The sequence below is a fragment of the Poecilia reticulata genome, chromosome 17, assembly GCF_904066995.2.
Source record: "Poecilia reticulata chromosome 17, P_reticulata-male-v2, whole genome shotgun sequence".
NCBI classification, from domain to species: Eukaryota; Metazoa; Chordata; class Actinopteri; order Cyprinodontiformes; family Poeciliidae; genus Poecilia; species Poecilia reticulata.
In genome coordinates, this window is record NC_088846.1 from 8,365,956 (window position 1) to 8,388,891 (window position 22,936).

The 22,936-nt window shown below is 41.9% G+C and overlaps 1 protein-coding gene across 7 annotated transcripts in view; it reads left to right on the forward strand.

Moving 5' to 3' along the window:
- The window catches only part of rnf220a (ring finger protein 220a), a 186,748-nt gene that overhangs the window by 159,238 nt on the left and 4,574 nt on the right, over positions 1-22,936 (forward strand). For 4 of the 7 annotated variants that reach the window (XM_081598664.1, XM_081598662.1, XM_081598666.1 and 1 more), the window contains 6 exons: positions 971-1,100; positions 8,193-8,385; positions 8,811-8,866; positions 9,034-9,148; positions 17,452-17,563; positions 20,963-21,037. In XM_081598664.1, the coding sequence (XP_081454790.1) occupies positions 971-1,100; positions 8,193-8,385; positions 8,811-8,866; positions 9,034-9,148; positions 17,452-17,563; positions 20,963-21,037 (681 nt within the window). Of the gene's footprint in view, positions 1-970; positions 1,101-8,192; positions 8,386-8,810; positions 8,867-9,033; positions 9,149-17,451; positions 17,564-20,330; positions 20,526-20,962; positions 21,038-22,936 lie in introns of all 7 variants that reach the window. The other 3 variants (XM_081598661.1, XM_081598659.1, XM_081598660.1) reach the window with 1 other exon arrangement.

A 22,936-nucleotide genomic window follows, 5' to 3' on the forward strand; every position in this document is an offset into this window, starting at 1 on the left:
AACAAAATGCAGTAGCGTGTCGTCAGTGTACAGCTGATCATTTGTTAGCAAAAGATGCGTCTGCAGCTAAAAAAAACACTTCTTTTTTTATGAAAAGCTCCCTCTTTTTGCTCGACTTAACATCAGTACAGCGTAAGGCTAATCTGTTGACTATTTTTTGGATTAACTGATTAATATTTTCACAGCAAAATGCACTTAATGGGATATTTTTCTGCTAAACTTGTACCACACAAAGTTGCAACAATACCACTTGAGGAGTTCTGGGTAGAACATATTTAAAGACAAAAGTTTATTTATTTATTTTTTTTGTAGTTATTGCTTAGTTACAGCTCTGAATATGTTGTTCTTTCAGGAACTGACATTTTTCTGTGTGTCTTTTTTGTTTGTTTTTTATTTTGATACTTTTACATTTTATTTTGAAAAGAAAAAAATAAAATGCCCGAACCTTAAATCATTGTTCTTCCATTTCACAGGTTGTTTTTTTTTTACTACTTTTGTTGGTTTGTCACTTAATACGACACACTGAATTTTGTGGTAGGAACCTGTCACAGTGTGAAGGAGTGTGAATACTTTTGCAAAGCGTTCTATCTCAAAACATTTTAAAGAAATGTTTCCCGTTTTATTTTAAATGAATTAAATGAACTAAATTTGTGTAGATTAAATGCATGCAGGTTAAACATCTTTGTTGAATGTTTGCAGTAGATTCATGTCTATAAAATACAACAGTAAAAGCTTGGTAAAGTTCAAGTATGACTTATTAGTACTTTAAAAAAAAAATCAAGGCAGCATTAAATTTTGATTTCAGTTTTGAAATATAGGTAAAGTTTGTATGGATGTCTAGTCTGTCACCAAATCGAATCCTTAACCTTGAAAGAGTGCGGAGAGAAAACAAATTCACCTTTAGCCAATTTTCTTTGAATCATTCTGTCCTCTTTTTAAAATTCATCTTTATTTGTTTTTTGCGGGCCAGCGCGAGGGGGCTCTGGCCGACGAAGACTCCGCAGACATGGACGGCGAGAATGGGCGGGGCTTCGACGAGTACGAATGGGCGGGGCAGAAAAGGATCAGAGCTACGGCCTTATTGGAGGGAGGCTTCAGAGGTACAGACACATCATGTGATTCTTTGTTGGTGGCTTTTCCCACCAACTCCAGACAGCGTGTTACTGCTGTGAAGATGTGTGTGTGTGTGGGGGGGGTTTTTGACGGTGTAGGTGTCTGGTCGGCTGACTGACTGACCTCTCTTGAGCTCGGGCGTCACACTCGGTTCCAGCAGTTTGTTCTGTCCTCTTCTCTCTCGTCCGTCTGTCTCCTCTTTTGTTTCCCTGCTCATCCATCATTCAGCGCGCCGCTGTCCAACGTGAGCGGCGTTAGCTCTCCGAGACCGGCGTCCAATGTGACCGGCGAGCGGTAATGGTACCTGTGGTCTAGCGGCAGCACGGGTGGTTCCGGGGTCAACCCGGCTCGGCTCGGCTGAACCCCGCGCAACCCTCTGTGCGAAGGGAAGGAAAACACATTTAGCTGGGCAATTGACCCGCCGGTCACCGCTTCGTGTGTGTGCCCAGAAATGCAATTATAGAGCCGGATAGGAGAGCTGGTCATTGGGGAGCGCAGCAGCAGCTCAGGGACAAAACACACCTTGTGTGCAAGCACTTAGCTCAATATGTTAGCTTCTGTAAGTTTCATAAATACTTTATCTTCTTTAGATTAGTTTTTCTTAATCCCAGAAAGGGCTGCCTGTTTTTATATGACAGACATATGACAGTTTTTATATACCTTTTTTTGGCTTGTAAGACATCAGAATTTGTTTAAAATGCCACATTAAATCCACAGATTCAGATCCCAAAACCACTCCCCTAAAAGAAGTGCGACAAGATGGGAGAACGTCTAAGAACCTAAACGGAGGATACAGATCTGATCTAAGATTATTACGATAAACTTGTCAAGCTAACATTCATAAAATAATATTTTGTATACCAAATATCCATGAAACTGTCAGCAAATCAAGAATAATTCTTAATGCTTTCAGAACAGAATTTATTCATTATTTTTGCTTTTCTGCTCTTTTAGAGTGGCACAAATAGAACACAAATAGTTAGTATATAACAAGTTGGGGTTTCTGGTATCTGGTAACCAGATAACGTCAGATGACTGGCTGCTCCTACTTTGCAAGCCTTAGTTTTAAAATGCTTTGATCGATGGGTGTTCATCGTTTTACTTACTGCCATCTGATAGTCTGTTTTTTTATAACTGGAAGGATTTCCATAAATTCAAGCTTGTTTTATGTGCCCAAAAATCACAGCTAAAATAATAATTTACCCGACAAGGTCTATTTTTAACGAGTCCAAAAATGTCACGAGACAAATCTTTGCTCTGTTAACTGGATCCATGAACTACCTTCAGCCTGATTTAAACAAAAAATGATCCCACATTTTATCTTCATTGCATCTCTTTAAGTCAGGGGGGGGGTAGATGGTCGGTTTGAAGCAAACCGCGGTGATGCGAGGCAGACGGGGCTGCAGGCTCCTCATCTCCGCTTTCATGTGTCCCACTCTGTGTTCGATCTGTTGTTAAACACACATGCTGGGGCCTCACCTGCCTCCCTTCCTCTCCTCTGCTTGCCAAGTGGAGACAAGACAGATCAATGCTAAAGTCTCAACTAAAACACCACAAAGTGAGGCACTTAGGGGGCAGGGAGGTGGATGGAGCTCTTCTTCATCCGTCTCCCGGGCGCTCCCTCCCTCCCTCCATCCGTCCGTCTGCCTTTCACGTTGTTTAAAGCTCGCAGCCCCGGACCCTTCTGTCGCGCTCTAATAGGGAACCTTGTGATGCAACGCAGATAACCGAGGTGGCCTGGGGAGAGCGACTTGAAACACGGAGAAACACACACACACATGCTCTTCCATCTTGGCAGAAGGCTCAGAAGGTGGATTTTGTCTTGAAAGCTGCTCAGTGGTTCTGACACACACAGCTGCATCCAGTGGGCTCTCTGGAGCTCACGACCGGCTAAACGGATATAGAGACGTTACGGTTGGGGTGGAGGGGGGGTCTTCTCAGCTGGCAAGATGAATAGAGAGACTATTCTTCTGTGAAGTGCCACCATCCTTCCCTCCCTTTGAGAGGCCGGGGAAGAAAGACGTGAGAGGAGAGGCAAAAATCGAACAAGATCAGTTTATGATTCAAGTGTCTGTGAGTGAAGACTTCCCTGTGTCTCACACCGGCTTAGGTGGGTTGAAAGAACCCGTACAGCTCAGATAGAGAGCTGTCTTTATCTGTCTGGTGGTCTGTCTCTGCAAGCTGCAAAGTGGACAGATTTTTACTCTCCAACTTTCCCTCATACTGCTGGTCACTTTACAAAGTTTTTGCGTTGGTGCGAAGTGCAAATCAAGTTACGATTGGAATGATGGAGTCTGTTATTGTTTTTCTCATCAATTCTGTTCAATATAACACCACCTTTAAAAATGATCATTTTTGTGTAAATAAAGATTTGTTCCGTAATTTCCAGCCTATTAACATATATACAGCTCTGGAAAAAACAAAGAGACCACTTCACTGAACCTCGTTGAAAACCTCATGGTTATTCCAGCAAATATTGATTTCTGAACTCTTCCCGAGTTAAAACATTAGTTTTTTTGTTTATAAATGAATATGAATTAGTTTTCTGTGCATCATTTCAGGTCTGAAAGGTCTGAAAAACAGGTTTTTCGTTATTTTGACCATTTCTCATTTTCTGCAAATAAATATTATATTTTTGCTTGGAATTTCAGAGAAATTAATAGAATGAAATAAGAATGCAAAAAAAAAGATAAATTCTTTAAAGAATGTATTTTTTATTTTTACAATTTCAAGTCATGGTTTGGAATAAAAACTTTTTCTTTTTTTTTGGGTCACACTTCAGTACATTCTGGTACATGGAAAACAGAAACACACATGTGAGCCAAAGCAAAACTGAACAGAAGTTTGCAGTTACATGTAACACCCTTTGTTCATGTCAACTAATAACTTTTAATATTTATGTTGGGTCTCTTTAACCACTTTGACAGCAGTTTGGTCGATGAAGATCCTGACGATCAGCACTGAAATGTTTCTGCCTCCAGTACTCTTTAAATCAGCGTGATATTTTTGAATCATAGCAAGATGATTTATGTAAGAAAGGCTTCGAAACCACGATGGCTTTTAGAGATAATTTATGACCAAAGACTTGAGGCCTTGCCTCAGCCGACGACTTGCACTAGTTCTAAAATGATTGTGCAAATTAATACAATATGATGAGGAATAAATAAGGTAATTAGTTTGACATAGAACCTGTTTTATTTCTTCACCTTTTTAACAAATATTCTCGTGATGAAAATGGCCAAAAAATGTGAACCAAAGAAATACTTTCTGAAAGGGAAGCAGCAGCAGACAGATCTGGAGGGGCGATACCAGGTCGTCCCGAGACACCCTGGAGGAGAGGAGGGGGATTACTGCCGGTTCAGATGGCCCAGAAGGATTGAGGAGAGGACAAATCTCTGCTTTGTACATGAACTTCAAAGATGACCGTCTCATGTCTTTGTGTCTGGCTTCCTCTCTCCCCACCCCTCAATCTCACTCTCTCTCTCTCTGTGTGACCTGTAAATGGCAGGGAGATAGTGTGATCACCTTTGACATGCCTCCTCTCGGCTTCTTAGGGGGTCCCGATAATTGCTATGGAAACAAGATGTTGCCGAGGTCATTGGATTGGCTGAGGCGAGCTGCTGGTCAGCCTGATGAGGCCTTTGATCGCGCCCGCCTGTTCAGATCTGCGCTTGTCGCCTTGTTGTGTTGACATGCATGTAAATTAAGGCTCTCTTTCATCGCTGCCACGAACCATGCAACACAGAGGAGGAAATATGTAGTTAGCATGTTAAAGAGTCAGCGATATTGCAGGGAGGGGCCTTCGATGATGAGACAGATCGAGGAGTGGAAGAAGGATTGATTTAGATGATTTGGCTAGAAAGCTGTTTATTAAGATGGGCTGAACACCATAGAGAATGGTAAAAAAAAAAACATGTTGGAGAAGTTTTAAAAAATAAGCTAATTGTGCAAGAGGGAAGAAAAAGTGGAAAACGAGGCGAGGAGGAGAAGAAAAGAAAAGTAAAGACAGGGGTGGGGGTGTTGATACATAATGTGAGTGAAAGGCAGTTAGAGTGTGGCTGACCTTTCCCTGGCCAGATTAGATTGGCCTGCCAACACTGCTTAGAGGAACAGATAGAAGAACAGGGGGATCACACACATTCAGAGCAAACAGGCCGCACCAACCCTGGTGGTGAACACACTGCCGCACGTTTACGGTGTGTGTATTCACTCCCAGTCGGCTCAGGGGGCATCCAGTTTACAGTAGAAGTGCAGACACTTAAATTACGGAGCTGAATCATATTTAACAAGACAGTTACAAATGTTGGGGGAGGGTTTGGGGGGACCTAGATATTTATTTTTGCGTGGTTTATATAGATGCTATGTGTCCTAAAGCGTTGAAGGCAGAATTAATTTTTCCTTTTTTATTCTAAGAAACCACAGCCACTGGTGCACCTTACTTTTTTTTTGTTAAAGGTGCATCACACTTAACTTTGCAACATATGTAAACAATTATCAGTCTAGGAAATTTCTTTATTTGAAGCAGAATCACTTTTTCTGATTGGTTTAGACCACCGTAGGATATGTTTGTTGTTGACTACAGGAAGATGGCCTGTCAGAGACTTCTTCTTTTTTTTCCTTGAATGACTGGCGCACTGGAGCGACGTCAACATTTTGTGACATGATCTCATCAGTGACCAAAATCGGTTTTACTCTAGAGCCCCGAGCCATTATTGGTCAACTTAATTTAGATACATTTCAACCTATTGGCTTAAAATTAGGACATCAAACCTGAAAGATACGCAACAAATTACAATATTCACTATAAAGATGGAGGAAGCCAAGTGGAGGTTTGTCTTATGGATCTCTGAAAAAACAAAAAGGAATGTAACTGCACTTAAAAATGCTAACTCAGTAAATATGATGGTGATGGGGGCTAGGCTCAGCTTAAGTAAAACATTTCCAAACCATGACACTTTCATCTCGATATGAACAACTTCTCCTGGCATACTGTATGAGGCATACGCTAATCATGTCTTCAGTTCTGGTCTCAAAAAACTTGTTTTGTCATGCACTCAAGAAAAGAATAACCCATACAGCCAAATTCTTCCTGATGGCCTCTTTCAGCTCTTTCTATCAATTTGGCGTTCACCCGAGCTTCAAGTCAGGAGCACATCAAGCCGACTGAACTTGCTGTTTAACCCACCCCATGTTTCCCAACTGCATAATTTCCCTAGCCAAAGAAACTTGTAGGTTTTCTTTGCGTGTAATCGTCTGCACAAGTATGACGCCTCAGACCAAAAGTAAATTGAAAACTATGTTTATGTTGGCATCATCTACCTACCTCTATAAATTCCCGAGTTACATGTGAGGGCAATCTGTCGGCCGTGTTGTAGAGAAAGCTTTCGGGCGAGCTCAGTCGTCTGTGTTGCTCTCTGACAAAGACCCCGCAGTGGAGCGAGATGCAGTTGTTCGCTGATAGCAACTGTTCCAGGAAGTCGAGTGTTGGGACTCACACAGGCGGGTTAAACAGGACGGGTGTCAGCTCCGTCTGGTTCTACCCTCGACTCCCCCCACAGACACTCATAGGCAACCCACTAGTCCACCCCCGAGAGCTTGTAGAAATTGGAATAGGTGTAAATAAGATGGCTGTCAGGCCTGTCACTGGCTGACACACACCAACGGTTTCAGGCGCAACACACACGCATGCAGCCCAAACGGTAAAGGGTCTGAGTAATATACACATTTGAACACAAACACACCCCCAACTACTTTTGTGCTGCAGATAGACATAGTTTAAGTGACAGGTGAACACACACACACACACACACACACACTTTGAAAGGATTGGAGAGATAGGACCTAAGTGACAGAGGGACAGACAGTCTCAAACAAACATGGAAAAGACACCTGTAAGTGACGGACACACACACACAGAGCCAACTCCTTGGTTAAGTAGAGCTGAAGGGAGCAGTCAGGCAGCGGTAAGGGTTTGTCTGAGCGTTCATCACTTGGTTTATAAAGGTGCCATTCACACACGCACACACATGTACACACCCCTCTCTTTCTCAAAGATTGATGGGTAACGAGTCAGTCTTCATCTCCTTTTTCTCATTTGTCACCCGGGTTTCTGAAAGTCCTTAAGTTGATTTGCAGAGACGTTGAGTTTAACATAAGCTGTAGCCATCTCAGAAAGTTAGGTCGTTTCTAGCTTCATCAAGCAATATGTTGTTTGTGTTGGGGGTTTAAAATAACCCTTAATTATTCAACAACAAAAAAAAGAGGCAGACATTGTATCAAGACTGTAAACCATTGAGATTTAGATTTTCCATATTTATACTCTGTGTGTAAAAATGTATGTTCTACTTCTAATTGGAAATTGAAGGTATATCAAATCATGGGACAATTAAGAACAATGGTCCACTCTCTCATGTGTACCAGTAGTCAAAGTCACCTTTAACCAATATGTCAATTAAGGGTGTTTGCACACCCAGTTGTCCAATTAGCAATTTAGGTTTCTCTGGAAACCTAAATTGCTATATTTTTCAGCTGGTGGTTGCCCACTGCAATGTCAAACGTTCTAAACTAGTTTAAAACCTGCCCTCACCTGGCCTATGGTGCTGCACCAAGAACTTCATAAAGAATTACATAAAATTACATAAAACATAGAATTACATAAAAACCGTAGAAGACGTGAGCGTAACTTCCTTCTTCATGAAATGTCAACAAAAGTAGAGTGGCATCAGATTTTAGCAACTGTAGGGTTTCTTTTTTGTCTTTGGTAAAAGACTACAAACCATTTCTCACGCTCATTTAAGACTCGCATTTGTTTTGGTTGCATTTACCCAGAATTCCCTGTGCTATATTTCACTTCCTGCTTTCAGAGCGGTAGCCAGTCGGCTTGCATCATATGCATTTGAACCGCTCCAGAGTTCATGTCGACGGAACCCAGGTTTTTTTTAGGTAGACCGCTTTTTTTTTGGTCCGCATCAGAGTTGGACTATGTCAGCAAACTAGAGTTCGATCAAAGCGGACTAAACGGGGCTGATGTGAATGCATCCTTAAAGCACTGGTGTGAAAATGGCTCACTCTCTCCACAGGAACTGGATTCGCCACATGCAGTATCAAGGAGAGTGCGGCGGACAGCGACGCTGACCTCGACGTGGACGGAGACGACACGTTGGAGTACGGGAAGGCCCAGTACACCGAGGCCGACATCATCCCTTGCTCCGGAGCCGGGGAGGACCAAGGAGAAGCCCGGGAGAGGGAGGCGCTACGAGGAGCTGTGCTCAAGTACGACGTCTTCAGCAAAATGCTAGCCATGTTTTCAACTCTTTTTTTTACAGGCATTTTGAAAGTATTCCAGTAGAAACCGTTGGTGGAGGCGGTAAAATCTGAATTAAAGGAGTGAACTTTCTTCTTGTTCATTACACTGTCCCGAGTTACATGTGAGGGCAATCTGTCGGCCGCATTGGAGACGTCTGACAAAATTACGCTCTGGTTGATTCTTTGTTGATTTGCCCCAAGCCAGTAGACGAACACACCTCGTTCGCATTTTCTTCAGCAGCTTTGTTTTTTTGCAATATTTCAAAAGTTTGCTTAAAATTAGCATGACAATTAGGTGGAAGCATAGCTAGTGGATGAAATACTATACTTTGCAGGATGGGAAGAACACATGGGTTGTTATGCATGCTGATGGTTGTGCTACTTTGTTTCAGCGGCGGGATGCCTTCCAACAGAATAACGCCCGAGTTCTCCAAGTGGGCAAATGATGGTAAGTAAAGCACTAACTGTGCTTTTTTACATTTTTTTTTAATAAAAAAAAAAAGAAGCAAAAAATAACATTATTATTGTTCCGGGCAGACTGAAATGGAGATCTATGGCTAGTAACTGTGATAGACACGAGTTCATAAGTAACTGTTACCTTTTTTGTGACCACAGAGATGCCTTCAACGAGCAACGGGGAGAGCAGCAAAACAGACCCCAGCACTCCTTCATCATCATCTTCCTCCTCCTCAAATGCTCCACGTACCTGTAAAAACAGCGAGATCGAAAAGTAGGTGACACTCTGATAATCGAACACGGAAACGTGTGATAATGTAGACGGCAACAATCAAAATTTAAAGCCAGGATTCTGTGAATTGCTTAATAGTTTTTCTACATTTAAGCCTCATGTTTTCTCAGCATCCAGATAGTTTTCTTTCATCAATCTTCCTGCTTGGTTGCAAAAGGACGCATTTCCCTTGACCTTTCCACATTTTGTCATGTTACAACATTTGCAGAATACTATAATCTTGGCAATTTGTCTCAAGCGAGTCAGGACACTGTAAGCATGTAAAGTTAAGGTGCTCTGGTCGATAGAGAGCCATGGCACCACTTGGAAGAGCACTCCTCTTCTCATTTGATTCAAATTGCGATATTTCATGAAGAAGAGCGGCCATAGACATCGGCTGCTAGATGTGGAAAGCTTGTAGAGATGTACTCTGTCACCAGAAACCCAAATAAAATATTTGTGGATGTATGGTAAAAATGTAAAAAAAATAAAATAAAAAAAAAGTTCAAGGTGTAAAACTGCCTTTTCAAGACATTATATTCACCCAGCTACTAGCACTTAAGTTATGCTCTCCACAGCTTTGACTAACATGTACCCCTTCGACCATGGCGACAGTTCAATAGGATAGATTATTTAAATGAATTAATCAGCACTGTGGGTGTGCACATTCTCCATTATAAATATCAGCAGATTGGATAATTGGTGGACAAACCGAGCCGCTCGAGGTGTATTGATTAGAAACTCCACTGTCAAGAGAAGAGTGAGTGTTTGTTAGGTGTAGAGATCCATCTAATGCCCGGTTCTTACACAGAACGTGCAGCTGTTCTGATATTCAGTACAAATAGTTAAACCAGTTCACCAACACCCTTAAAAAAAAAAAAACTTAAAATCTAACTTTTGCAATAAACAGATACATGAGACTTGTACAAAGCGCCTGCTCTGTTAAAAACTTGAATGAAATATGTTTTATTCATGTTATTTTGTTTAACTCCCAAGATCCAAATGGAACCATTTTGTTTTTGTTGGATTAGTATAACGCTGAAAATTGCAACCAGTTGAATTGAGGAAAACAAAGCAAACACAGGCATTTTCTTGAATGGAAAAGTCTTATGTTTCTGGAAAATGAACAGAAACGTTTAGTGAAAATGATCCAAGTAAATGAGTTGTGTCTCATTAGAGATTCTTTGCAAACGTTAAACCAAACCACAAAGGAAAAACTGCTTCAAGTCTGTTATTAAAGTTGATATAAGAAGAAAAAAAAATAAAAAACATTTTGTGCTACATAATTTTTGACTAAAATGCCACCATGGAGGCTCCAAAGAGCCACAGTTTGGTCTCATCATCATCTGATTTCATGGTATGCCGATAAGAAAGGCTGTTGGCGTAGTGTGGAATGCTCTGCTATGCAGATTTGTGTGCTGACCAGTGAGACGAGTTAAGCCACACAGATGTCTGGAACGTCCAATACTGTAGTTTCAGTTTGTCTGCATAGATGCTTGTTGAGAAATATCAGATTGACTTATTAGCACATCCAGTTAGCACAATGAGCTGATGGCCGGTCGTACACCAACTGTAATTAAGATGTTTCCATCTGAGCACAACTCTACTTGTGGTATGAACTCACATTCATTAAGGTACAGTTTGTGGTGGCTGATAAGAGTCTATTTATTTTTAATCAGAAGTGAAACATGGAGAAATGCGCCCTGTGAATCTTTGTCCTGTGTTTCGTACAAGCAAGTTACTCTTTTAGGTTAAGAAGGGGAACTATTTCTGTCAGGAAAGGAAAGCTTTGTAGAAAATGGGACATACAGCTCTTTATATTATTACTATTGTTAAGATCAGAAATAAGTATCTGCTCTCCAGTTTTTAATAATAATACAACCTAAACAAATGCCTGCTGTCTAGCACTGTGCAGGAGAAACGGCTTGTCGTCTTTTACCAAAGAGAAATTCTACAAAATCTGACGCTACTCCATTTCTGTTTACATTTTATTAAGATGGAAGTTGTGCTCGTGTTTTGGGGGGTTTTATGCTGTTGCCTTCAGCGGTTCTAAATGAAACAAGAGGTTAGTGGGTGATAAACAGGTTTTCAAAGGATTTAGTTGGTTTAGTTGGTGCGCTGTGAAAGTGAACCACACCAAATGCACAGTGTTAAATACACCTGGCTGTCAGGTGTATTTAACACCCTAAATTACTCAAGGTGGCTAAGAAACTATGTGAAACTTTAAACATAAAAAAAAAATTAAATGACTTCTCTTTTAAGTTTGAAAGGAGCAGTACTGGACTTTGAACCAGTACTTTTCCGTTTCCACCTTTGTCCTGGTCTTTGTTTTCTGTCATTTCTGTGGAGCAAATATTGCCATGCGTTACCACACGATGTTCTCCTGGAGACTTTTAGCGGTCACCCGGAGCAGAGCACGCTTTAATCTAAGCGTCCATTTAGGGTGAGGCCGACTAGATACTGAATGATTGCATTGGAACAAGCAGTCAGGTGCCTGGCTGGAACAATTCCCCGCCTCGCTCCTCCTCTCGCTTGCTATAAATGCACGTATTTGTGGGGCTTCTGTGTCCTTCCATCCTCAAATGAAAATGAGATTTGTCTCCTTTTGTTACATTGATACATTGTGTGTGGGTGTCTGTGTGTGTGGGTGTCTGTGTGTGTGGCTTTCCACAAGGTAGCGTTGGTGAAATCTCTCTCTGTCTCTGATCCCAGATGGGTAATGATCTGGTCGCCTCCCGGGGCGTCCTCGTTCCCCTGCTCATTCCCCTGCAAGATAAATGAGTTCTCTCTCTCTCTCTCTCTCTCTCCCTTTTTCACTGATACACACACACACATGCACCGCCTGAGATGTTCTTTCCTCTCCAAGATAAATGGCCCCTCCATTGCCGCCAATGCGATTGCTGCCAAATTTGGTGCTCCAGCTGGAACAATGCGGAGTGATTTCCATGTGGTTTCTGCAAATAATTGAATCTGTCCTCAATTTGGAAGTGATGAAGCTAGATTTCTACCCCGCGCCCCACCACCCCCCTTACACACACGCGCACAGGGACACACACGGACTCTGCCCCAGTCGTCTCCACATTTTTCCTTGCTTTATTTCACCGTCCCATTCTGTCTCTGTCCTGTTTTTCTCGTTCCTCTCTTCCTGTCCTCTGTCTCAATTCCTCTCAGCTATTTACAAGGTTCACCCCCCCCCCTCCCACCTCTTAACTTTTGCTGCGCTTGCTCACACATCGGGAAGAGGCAGGGGAAATCAATAGTGACTTAAATGTTTTATCATGGTGTCTCGATGTAGTTAAGACCTCTGCTAACAGGGTGCAGCACAGAATGATGCTCGAAAGGGATTTACAGCAACAGCAGCACATGCTTGGGTGATTTATTTAAGGCGAAAATGTTTCACCAGAAGAAGATTTCAAATTAATTTGTGTTAAATTTTATCCGCTGTATGTTCTCCTGCCGAGACAGAAACGAGAGTGAGGCCAAAATGTAGATAGACAGCAGATGAAGACATTGAGCTGATTGAGATGGATGGTAGAGATCCCCCGCTACACACACAAGCACACACACACACACCCTCATGCACTAATGAAATGAGAAATAACGTTGCAGATGCTGGAAACAGAGCGCTAAATAGAGGAGAAGCAGAGCCATCTATCTGTCTCCGCTGGGCTTTCATGCTTGCTTTTTTTGCCACGAGGAGGACTTCAGATGGAAAACACCGAGCCGCATGAGCTTTGGAACGGCAATAAAGTTGAACCGAAGTTTAAGCAATCTGGCATTCAGATCGAAGTAATGCATCAGTTCAAAGCAGGACAATGTTTTAGGGTTTTGTAGTTACGGAAATTCTTTAGCACAAGCAAAGCAAACCTGCACCAGCAACATTGAATCCACTGAGACTAAAATGTAAAACTGTTTATACCCTTTCAATGTTGCACACATTTTCTCACAAGACCCCCAATATATTTGTATTTTATGGAGGTTTTTGTCTAACCAGATCAACACCACGTAAGCATTTTTTCTGAAGCCATGTAAAGTTGTGGTTCAGCTCATTGTGGTGGAATAGCCTAAAGTTTAACTGCAATCGAGAATCTGCAGTATAACTTTTACAAATTGATGTTCACAGATTTTCAAATCTTTTTTCAGTTGTGGTAGAGTTCACACATCGTCCGCTGGACAGGGAAACCTCCAACGAACAGACATGCTGAGAGATTTCTTAGAAACTCACCGCCCAAAGGAACATGCGCAAAGTGACAACATTGGATTGTTGACCACAGCTCCCGCTTACATTCTTGCCCATTTAGTGAGGAAAACCCTGCCAATGGAGATACAGCCAACAGAAACTTGCTAGAGTGAGACTTAACAATAGAGAACGGGTCTTTAGACTACTGATAGGGAACTTTCCACATTATTTGGCTCTTCTGGTAAAGATGTGTAAAAGCCTCTGAAATAAATTCACCTTGTACTAACATAATCTCATAAAAAGATATATGTTGAGTAGGTGCTACACCTATTTAACCATGGGCAAAAACTACTAAGTAACCTTTGCTGAAGCCTTTTCTGAGTCAGTTGTTTCGAATGTCAAGAACATCTTTTAATTTATAACTTTCTAAGGTGTATGTCTTGACATGACACAGAAGCCCAAGTGTCAAAATAGGCAAGACAAGCCTTGCATTTAGTTGAGGCTGATGTGCGTTGACCTTCAGTAGTCATGAAATTGCTACAAGGAAGTAGCGACTTTCCTAAACTAACTTAGTTTTGAATTAACAATAATTCAAAAGTTTGAAACAATTTGATCTGCTGCAAACAAAGCTGAAAAAGAAGCTGGTTACGTGTATATCCATATAAAATAACTTTTTATGCATCCTGGTAATTTGTGCTCTGTATGCTGTTTAAACTGAGATCAGAATTACAAGATTTTCTACTCAGCAATTTAAAAAAATGAAGTTTTGTCCCAACTGACAACAACAATCTCCTATCGTTTTATGCCCTCGACAGCACATGAATGCATTTGAAGATCTAAAAGTCATGATACATAAAGGCAGGCCTTTTCATTTAAAGCCTTATCAGGATAAAGAAGCTTAAATAATACTGGTCTCCACCTGGACACCTTTTCCAACAGACCCTGCAGTCCTATGAAAAGAAGAGCCATTCATAGCACTTCTGACTTGTCTCTGTTCAAGGGCTTCTGTTACGTTTCAGGTTAATCCAGATTGTGATTGCTCAACCCATGTCCAACAGGGATATGAGTTTTTCTACTTTGGCTAAAAGTCTCAACAGTCTTGAGCTGGTTTAGGTCAGTGAAATACACAAAGGATTTAAGGATTTTCACATGCGAGAGGTTACCTCTAAGCCTTAATTTTTTTTTTTTTCTTCTCGCTTGGCCTGATTAAGTCGTATTATTTTCTTCCAAACTTCTTCTATCTGCAAAGTTCTCTGTTTTTATGTCTTTGTCTGCTTTCATTTAGACGCTCACATTCTGGCCAAAAGATTAATGTTATTACGCTGGTGGAACATAAAGCAATTTGTTTCGTTTGTGTGCTGAATAAATATTTATAACGGGAGATTAAAAAAGCGGCGCACTGAAAAAGTGATCAATGTCAGGAGGAAATGAGCAACTTTTTGTTCAAATCTTTTTCATAAGCTTCATAAATATCCCTCGACAGAGTTCGGTGGGTGACGGAGCCACAGAGGGACTTAATAGAACCGTTAAAGGACGGTTACAGTCCAGCTTTGTCCAGAGTCTGCGGCTCTTTTATAAGCTGGTGGGCTAATCAAGGCTAAATGGCTTTTTACAAGCTCAGCACTAATAAGAGGAGAGGGTAAGTCAGTTTATAGGGCACGGTGGTGGCACGTCAGACTGGGTCTTTATAGACACGGGATGATGATGATGATGATGATGATGATGATGATGGCTTTACAGGGAGGCGCAGGTCTGCTCTTCATACATGTTTAGGAAAAGACTTACTGCTGATCCCACTGACTTGAAGCAGTTCAACCGTCAAAGACCTCCGCATCCGGCTCTAAACTCATCAGGAAGAACCCAGAGTAGTTAACCATTCTTGGTCAGTTCCATACATTGGCAAAAATGTGTAAACTCAGTATCTTTGAGCTTTAAGACAAGTCGTGCAACAAGATCTCTCGATACAAAAAACTTAAACCAAGTGAATTCAGTCTCCCAAATCGATGTTTATTGGCAATGTCAGCATGAGTTGGTCTGGCAGAGTGAGTCTTAGCTATTGCAACTCATTAAGGCCCTTTTCTACTAGCACCTAGCTGTATGGCTCGACTCAACTCTTCATAATTTGGTTGTTTTTTTGTTTTGTTTTTATTACGATTGAGCAACAGCTCTAGTGGGTTGGGTGTTCATGTAATCGGGTGGCCCTGGAGTCTAAAAAGTAGCATGACATGATCTTTACGGGACACAATCGCAACACAACAATGGAGCATATGAAAGCTAGGATAATGGCTTGTTGTGTTTGACAGTCGACTAAAAACAACATGGCTGCAACAAATGCACGTTTTAGTCCTACACGTTTTAGTCATAAACCCAGTAAGCTCAAGTTAACTGCGGTTTTTGGTGGCACCTCATTTATGAAATGTTCACGTACTTTAAATGTATTTTGTTGAAATACCTTTTAGGTGGCTGGTGATTTTCACGGTGTGGTCAGCTTGAAAAAATATACAACCGTTTGTTGATGTCACAAAAGTGAATAACCTGAGCCAGTTGCTTTTATATAAAGCAGCTTTCCAGCCGGTTAGTAGGCTGACAACACTATTTTTAAATCATCTAATTAGAGCTACGAATGGCTCTTTTAAAGTTCCCAAAGTACGACTGCCTGTGTTTATAGCGAGCAGAAACATTTCTGAGGAGTCAGGTTTATCTTATCTGTAAGTGTGAGGTAAAAGAAGTAGTAGGTTTTTTATTTAGTCAGCTGACCAGCAGTGTAGAGAAACAGGTGAGGGAGGGGAAGCGGTACAGTATTCTATGCTCATGCATCTGGAGAAAACCGGTCATTCCAGCACTTCCTCTGACTAAAATATCAACTATTTAGTGCTGATATATTAAAGCTTAAGTTAGCTAAATATATTTGGTTTTAAACTTCAACAGACAACAGAAAGTCTTTCACTTTCCTCTTGTCTTTGCTGCGTTTGTTGGAAATGGAGCCACATCTTGCACCCCCTCCACACCACAAACACACACAGCTACTTACTGCTTGCGTTTACTGTCCCTTCCTTCTCTCTGCTTGTCCTTCCCCCCACCAGATCAATACCATAGATCAGCAAAGCTATCAGGCTGCAGAATGACCACATCACCATAAACACACACACTCCTCTTAACACACAAACACTGCCGCTGCATCTCGGCGGGCGAGTGAACGGACGGCTGTAATAAACATCAGCCGGCTCGTGTGTCCGCATCGCGCTGCGCCGAATTATCATCAACGTTTGCGGTCGGTATTGATTCGGTTATGGCTGCTTCATATGCTGCTGAACAGTGTTAAATGCACATTTTCTGGTATGGTGATGCACATTAGTCAGAGGGCTGCTCACAGGCAAGAGAAAATGGACAGAGTAAAGGACAACAAGAGGAGTGAGAGTACGGATGTGAAGGACCAGAAATAGAGAGGCAGGATCATAAAGTGACACGGGCAAATGGAAATATGAAAACATGGAGATGTTTCAGCATAAATGCTAAGGAAGTTAAACTTTCCTAGGCACTGGCAGACTTATGGACATTAAATGAGAGATGTTAGAGATGCATATCAACTATTTTCTTTAATTCCTCTGAGTTAAATAAAAGGAGTCCATATGTGGTCATGAGAAACATGGAAAAGTAGGGAATGTCTAATGAGTTGCTTAAAAGATGGCATGTAATCCGGGGGAGAAAGAGTTTCCAAATTTACATTGAAGTTTTTGATAAATAAATGTTTTTTTGCATTTATTTATATACATACATGGGACGTACTTTTGTTTTCATCAAATTACAGCTAAAGCTTTCTCCAGATTACATGACATTTGGTTTTTGAGTTACTTAAAAACAAATAAATTCACATATGAATATGAAAAATAAAAAATGGACCATCTCTTTTTTTTTATTAGACAGCAATATTAAACTGCACTGGTTTGGTTTAGTTTGGACGACAAACTAAACATCGACACTTGATTTATTTATTGTTTCAAAACTCATAAACTTAGCTCAGAAGCTATGATCTATGAAATAATATCCACATTTTCATAATAGCTATGAACTAATTTCTACAATACTTGAATACCCACTCTTATTTATTCTTCCAATTGTGCTGTAGGGTGACAGAGGAAGAATCAACAGCTACCACTATGGAGGCTCTGAAGGCCCGAATCCGAGAGTTGGAGAAGCAGATCCTTCGGGGAGACCGGTACAAGTGTCTCATCTGCATGGTGAGCAAATCTTCCTCTGAAGCCTGTCTGCTAGGCTGCGCCTCAGCCGCAGCGCCTTGCAAAAGTATCGACACTCCCTGTACTTTTTTCACATTTTATCACAAAACATAAGACGAGTTTCAATGTTTCAACGCATTCTCATTATTATTATTATTAACTAGATGAGGTTACGCTGGAGGAGCTGCACATATCCACAACAACAGTCCACTCAAAGTCCAGAGCTAAATGTGTTCATTTTTATTAACTGTATGTGAATAAGGCCAGGGGGTGTGAATACTTTATGCAAGACAGCTTGGAAGTTTTAATATCCATCAATTCAGATCCTCAAAACGGAGGAAATCCTATTAAGAATTTGAGGTAAAATCTGCAGTTTTTTTGTTTTGTTTTTTTTTTAATCGAAGGCTATTTTCTCTGACCATTTTCCATGTTGCTCTTCAAGAACTGCACAGACTCCACATTATTTTGTAGCCTGCCTGCGGCTTGCTTGTTCTACCCCATTTGCATGCTATGAGTAACATCTATCTTTAGCTTTGACTTTTATTTTTGGTGTTTTTATGTATATTTTGTGGGTTTAGCCCTCGCATGGCCCCGTGAGTTGATGCAACTGTCTGCGTGAGATTAATGTTCTAGTCAACAATTTACCTGCTAGCTTAAACCCAAAAGACGAGAGTGAAATTGATCCCATTGCACGTTAGCAGTGCATGACTGCAGCCGAGTCAGCGCTAAGGTGCTCTGTTGTTCAGCTGTTTTTAATGGAAATTCATCAATCAGTCTTACCAGAAGTAGGGGATAATATTCGTGTTTGATCAAACACCTTCCAGCTGAAGTTACATCCCGTGATCGGTGTTTGTTCTCCCCACTTTATGTCAAGTACCCATCCTGTCATCCTTCAAGCTTGTGGACAGTTCGGCATTGGCATTCTGTCCCTGTGTGTGTCTGCACGTGCACGTGTGTGTAAAACGGGTAATTACCAACGCCCGTGCTTCCTAAAGGTCGCTTAGTGCCTGAGGTGACACGGAGGGCAAGGCACAGCGATCGATCACTCACTGCCCCATGGACACGCGGCTCCTCGCCACTCATCTGTCACTGTCCCTTATCTTTCTCACACTCCGGGGGCCCCGCAGAGAAACGCAAATATGTGTCCGCACTCCTCCATCTAATCTGTCTCTGTCTGTCTTTAGGTTGTCTCTGTCCTGTCCTGTCACGTTGTCTGATCTAAAAGTCATCAGATTAGTCTCACTTGTTGCTGGGGATGGGGCGGATTTTTGAAGGAGGCGGAGGTTTCCGCCAAAAGCCTCGAAGCCGATGCATGAAAATAATGATAAAAAAAATAACCTATGAAGTCGTCTCAGTGATCAGGATCCTATGAGCAACATTTATACATATTCCATCGTCATAATTTACTTTATGAATTAGAACGTTTACGTCATTGTCTTGTAATTTTATTAAAACATTTATTCCTGCTGCCACCATGTTGGCACATTCTTCTGCCTTCCTCTAAGCAGCTTACTGCTTCAGCACAGCATCTGCAATGGATTCCTACCCCCACCTACTGGTCATTTTTGGAAATTTAGTGATTCGTGAGAATATTTCTAAGCACAAACCTATTGCTAGACTGATAGTTGTTTAATAGCAGCTAAAACAATGCAGTTACAAAATTAATTATGCAGTAAAGCTTTCATATTTTGTCACATTACAACCACAAACTTTGCTCAATGTTATTGGGATTTTATTAGGTAGACCAGCATAAATTTCTCCACAATAGTCCTGAGGAAGGAGAAAGGCCGAATTTGTTTTTAAAAGATTTTTTGTCAGCTCCTTAACTCTTAAGTTTAAAGCAGGTTTAGGTTTTACAACCTAACCTACCAAGACATGGCTGCCCACCTAAACTTAAAGGGTAGGGAGGAAAGTATTAAGTAAAGCGACCGCCACAGATGTCATCACCTCAGGTGTGAGAATCTGCTACAGTCATGCAGTCCTCTAATCTGTCCTTTTTTGGGGGGAAGAATTGCACAACATTCTTTTTAAAAAAAACCTTAAGAAATCAAGTTTACAGTTTGCTGCAAGCTCGGCATGGGACGGCAAACATGTGAAATTAGGTTCTCTGGACAGATGAGACGATAACTGAACATTTTGTACTACAACCGCAGCACCATGTCTTAAAGTAGCACTGCACATCACCCTGAACACACAATCCCCACAACGAAACACCACAATGGCGCCATCATGTTGTGAGAATGCTTCGTCAGCATGAACTGATGTTTGACGCTATTCAATGGGGGATCATCTTAGAGAATCTGTGTGTTTGTCGCAAGAAATCCCAGCAACAAATTGAAGTATTTTTTTGGTAGGTAATATAAGGCGACAATGGCAGATTCCCAAAACACTGTTTCTTAAATGAATGTAATGTTTCTTTTATTAAAAAACATTGACATTGAACCTGCCAAACAAAGTTGCCTTCCTCCTTGATGGAACTGGTTTAATGCTGAGTTAATTCATCAGTATGACGTGAACCTTCAGTCCTGAGTTGAAGCGGTTCAGCCGATTGCAGTGAAGCCACAGACTCCCTGGGCGTCATTGGGGGGAACCTCTAGCGTCAATCGGTGTGGCCTTGTGTGTGTTCGTCCCCGTGCCTGTCTGTTTGCACTTTGGTGTCGGTGAGCACGACGAGTTGAGCTTCGTTGATTAGCTGCCGCCTTTCGCCCCTCACTCTCCTCTCCCCGAAACCCCACCCCACCTCCCCTCCCCGCCTCCCCTCCTTCCGCAGAGAAAGCCTGCTCTCAAGCCAGGCGCAGAGATCAAGAGCATAGGGGTGTGGTCGGGCTCCCGGCCACTGGCCAACGAGGTTGGAGAGAGGCAACCTAAGTCCCTCCCCCTCGGCCTGTACTGCCTGTACAGGGGCCTTGTGATTGGGGGCTACGGCAGCAGCATAAAGAGGCTCCTCCCACAACCCCTACGGAGGGTAAGGCGCTACCTCCCTCCTACCTCCCGCACCTCTTCGTCCTCTTCCTCACCAACTCATCCCAACTCATCTCTCCATGTTATCTCTGAGATGAAAAGACAGCGGTGCTTCTCCACGGCTTTGTCCCCCCCGCATCCCGCTCCCTGCCCTCCCCGTACCTGCCCCTTCTCCCATCTGTAGTCGTTGCCTGCCCGATGTTGTGTCAGTGAGTGTGTTCCACCCCGAAGGTTGACGGTTGAGTTGTACCCCATTGTGCTGCCTTGCTCAGTGGTTTTTGTTTTTTTACCCCTCCGCCGGCTGTGTTGTTCCATGGACAGCGGTCCAACGTCGTGAACTGGTCAGAAAACATTGCAGGATTCTGTTTGGTTGGATGTTGGCGACTGGAACTTGTCACTCGTGAATCTTTTGAAATTTCTCTATTTCTTTCTCCTCTTCAGGACTCGTACACGATGCCTCTGACGTCCATCCAGTGCTGGCATGTCCATTGTGAAGAGTGCTGGCTCAGGACTCTGGTACGCCTTAACGCACACACACGCACGCACACCCACACACACACACACAAGCACACTCTCACTCACATCCTCTTCTTTCCTGCAGCTCCTCATTTTATGCAATTATTGCAGCCTCATTTCACAGTCAGTGACTTTCTCTCTGTTCTCGTGCCCAACGGGGAGAAACTAAAATGAAATATTCCCCAAATGGCTTGTTCTAATATTGCACTCACAATCCAGGCAGTGCAAACACTTTTAGCCTCAGTGGAGGAAGAGCTTAGATGGAATGGTCCCCAAAAGGCTTGTTAAGATGTTGGAATAAAGTAGTGAACTCAGACCTCCGATATCTAATACACAGTGCCGCGGGACTGTATGCACACACACACATACACACCCGTTATTCTGTTGGTTATTAGTTAGTCTAATATATTCAGTTGAGTGTAATTAGCCGGTGCTAATGTGGTAACAAAGAGTAGAAGAAAACAGTGTTCCTTAAGTCGGGGAAAATGAACAGTCTCTATTCGGTGCCCCTCTCCCAGACTACCTCCTCTTTACATAAGCCGCTTACTGCCGTCTCCTCTTCTGCCGTTCCCATTTTGTCACAGTATTTCCCTCAAGTCTTGTTCAACTCGCAGACATATTAAAAGTGACACTTTTTAAAAAATTTTAATCTCGAGGAAACCATGACTACAGGATTACTGGACACTCGTACGGGATGTAGAGTACAAACTGCCAGTGTAACATGTAGCATCATCTGCAGCGCCAAGACTGTTTTATCTGTGCAAATGAATGCATATCGAGATATATACATATACATATATACATATTTAAAGTCTCAAATATTTGCAGATTTCAGCTATTTGTAGGTGGTTGTTGTCCCTAATCTATGCGAATGCCGACAATCCTGAGTATATTGGGATGTAGTGACAGAACACATCCCAATATGTCGACAACCTTCCCAGAAGAGTTGAAGTTGTTGTAAGTAACATGTTTACTGGAATCTTAGTAGATGGTTTTAAGACACTAGAGTACCTACAGAGCCTCAACCTTTCATTTGGGAAACCTCTACCAGTAATCCCACTACTGCACACATATTGCAGAGGGCGTGGGTGAATTATCTACTCCGTATAGAAAATGTCATTTGATCTTGATAGCCAAATCAAACAGATGTTCCAAATAAACTTTGATGTAAGTTTCAAAACAGCAGCACGGAAACCAGATCTGAAGACGTAAACGGCAGTGAATAAATTATCACCTTTTGATGATGAAACTACTTAATAACAAAGTCCACTGTCTGACTTTTTGGTCAAACTGAATACCAACTCTCTGTCTGTGCTGCACATGTATCCTTGTTCGTCGATCCACAAGCCGCTGCATTTTCTAAGCAATCATATCGAACCTCTCTTCGGCCAATCATTGGCGTTCACAAAACCTAACCTGATCTGATCATGATGACCTCTGATCACAAAAACATCTGGCTTCACTGCCTCTTTTTTTTTTTCTTCCATTTTTATAAAATTGTTTTCCAATTGACATAGCATCTATAAAATCCATCTAACTCTTGTAATGTTTCAAATCGAACCGCAGCAGCTGTGATCAGCGTAAGGAGAAGGGAGCTGCTCCTCTGGCGCTGAGGATCAAATCCAGTCCCGGCTCAGTCGGAGCATCTCCAATTTAGCGCAGTGGGATATTACGGTCTGCCTTTAATAAGCTTTTATTTGGCATTTATACGTGTTAATGATCGTTTGGAACATGACTTTAATTTAAAATCAATGCTGATTCATGGAGAACTTCATCGGGGTACAAAGAAAGCCGCCGCCTGCGCATGTTTTATTCATTACCTAAACTGTAATTTAGTTTTCGAGAAAAAGTGTTCTGTGTACCTGTATTTGCTGTGCGTGCTAATGTATGCGGCATTAA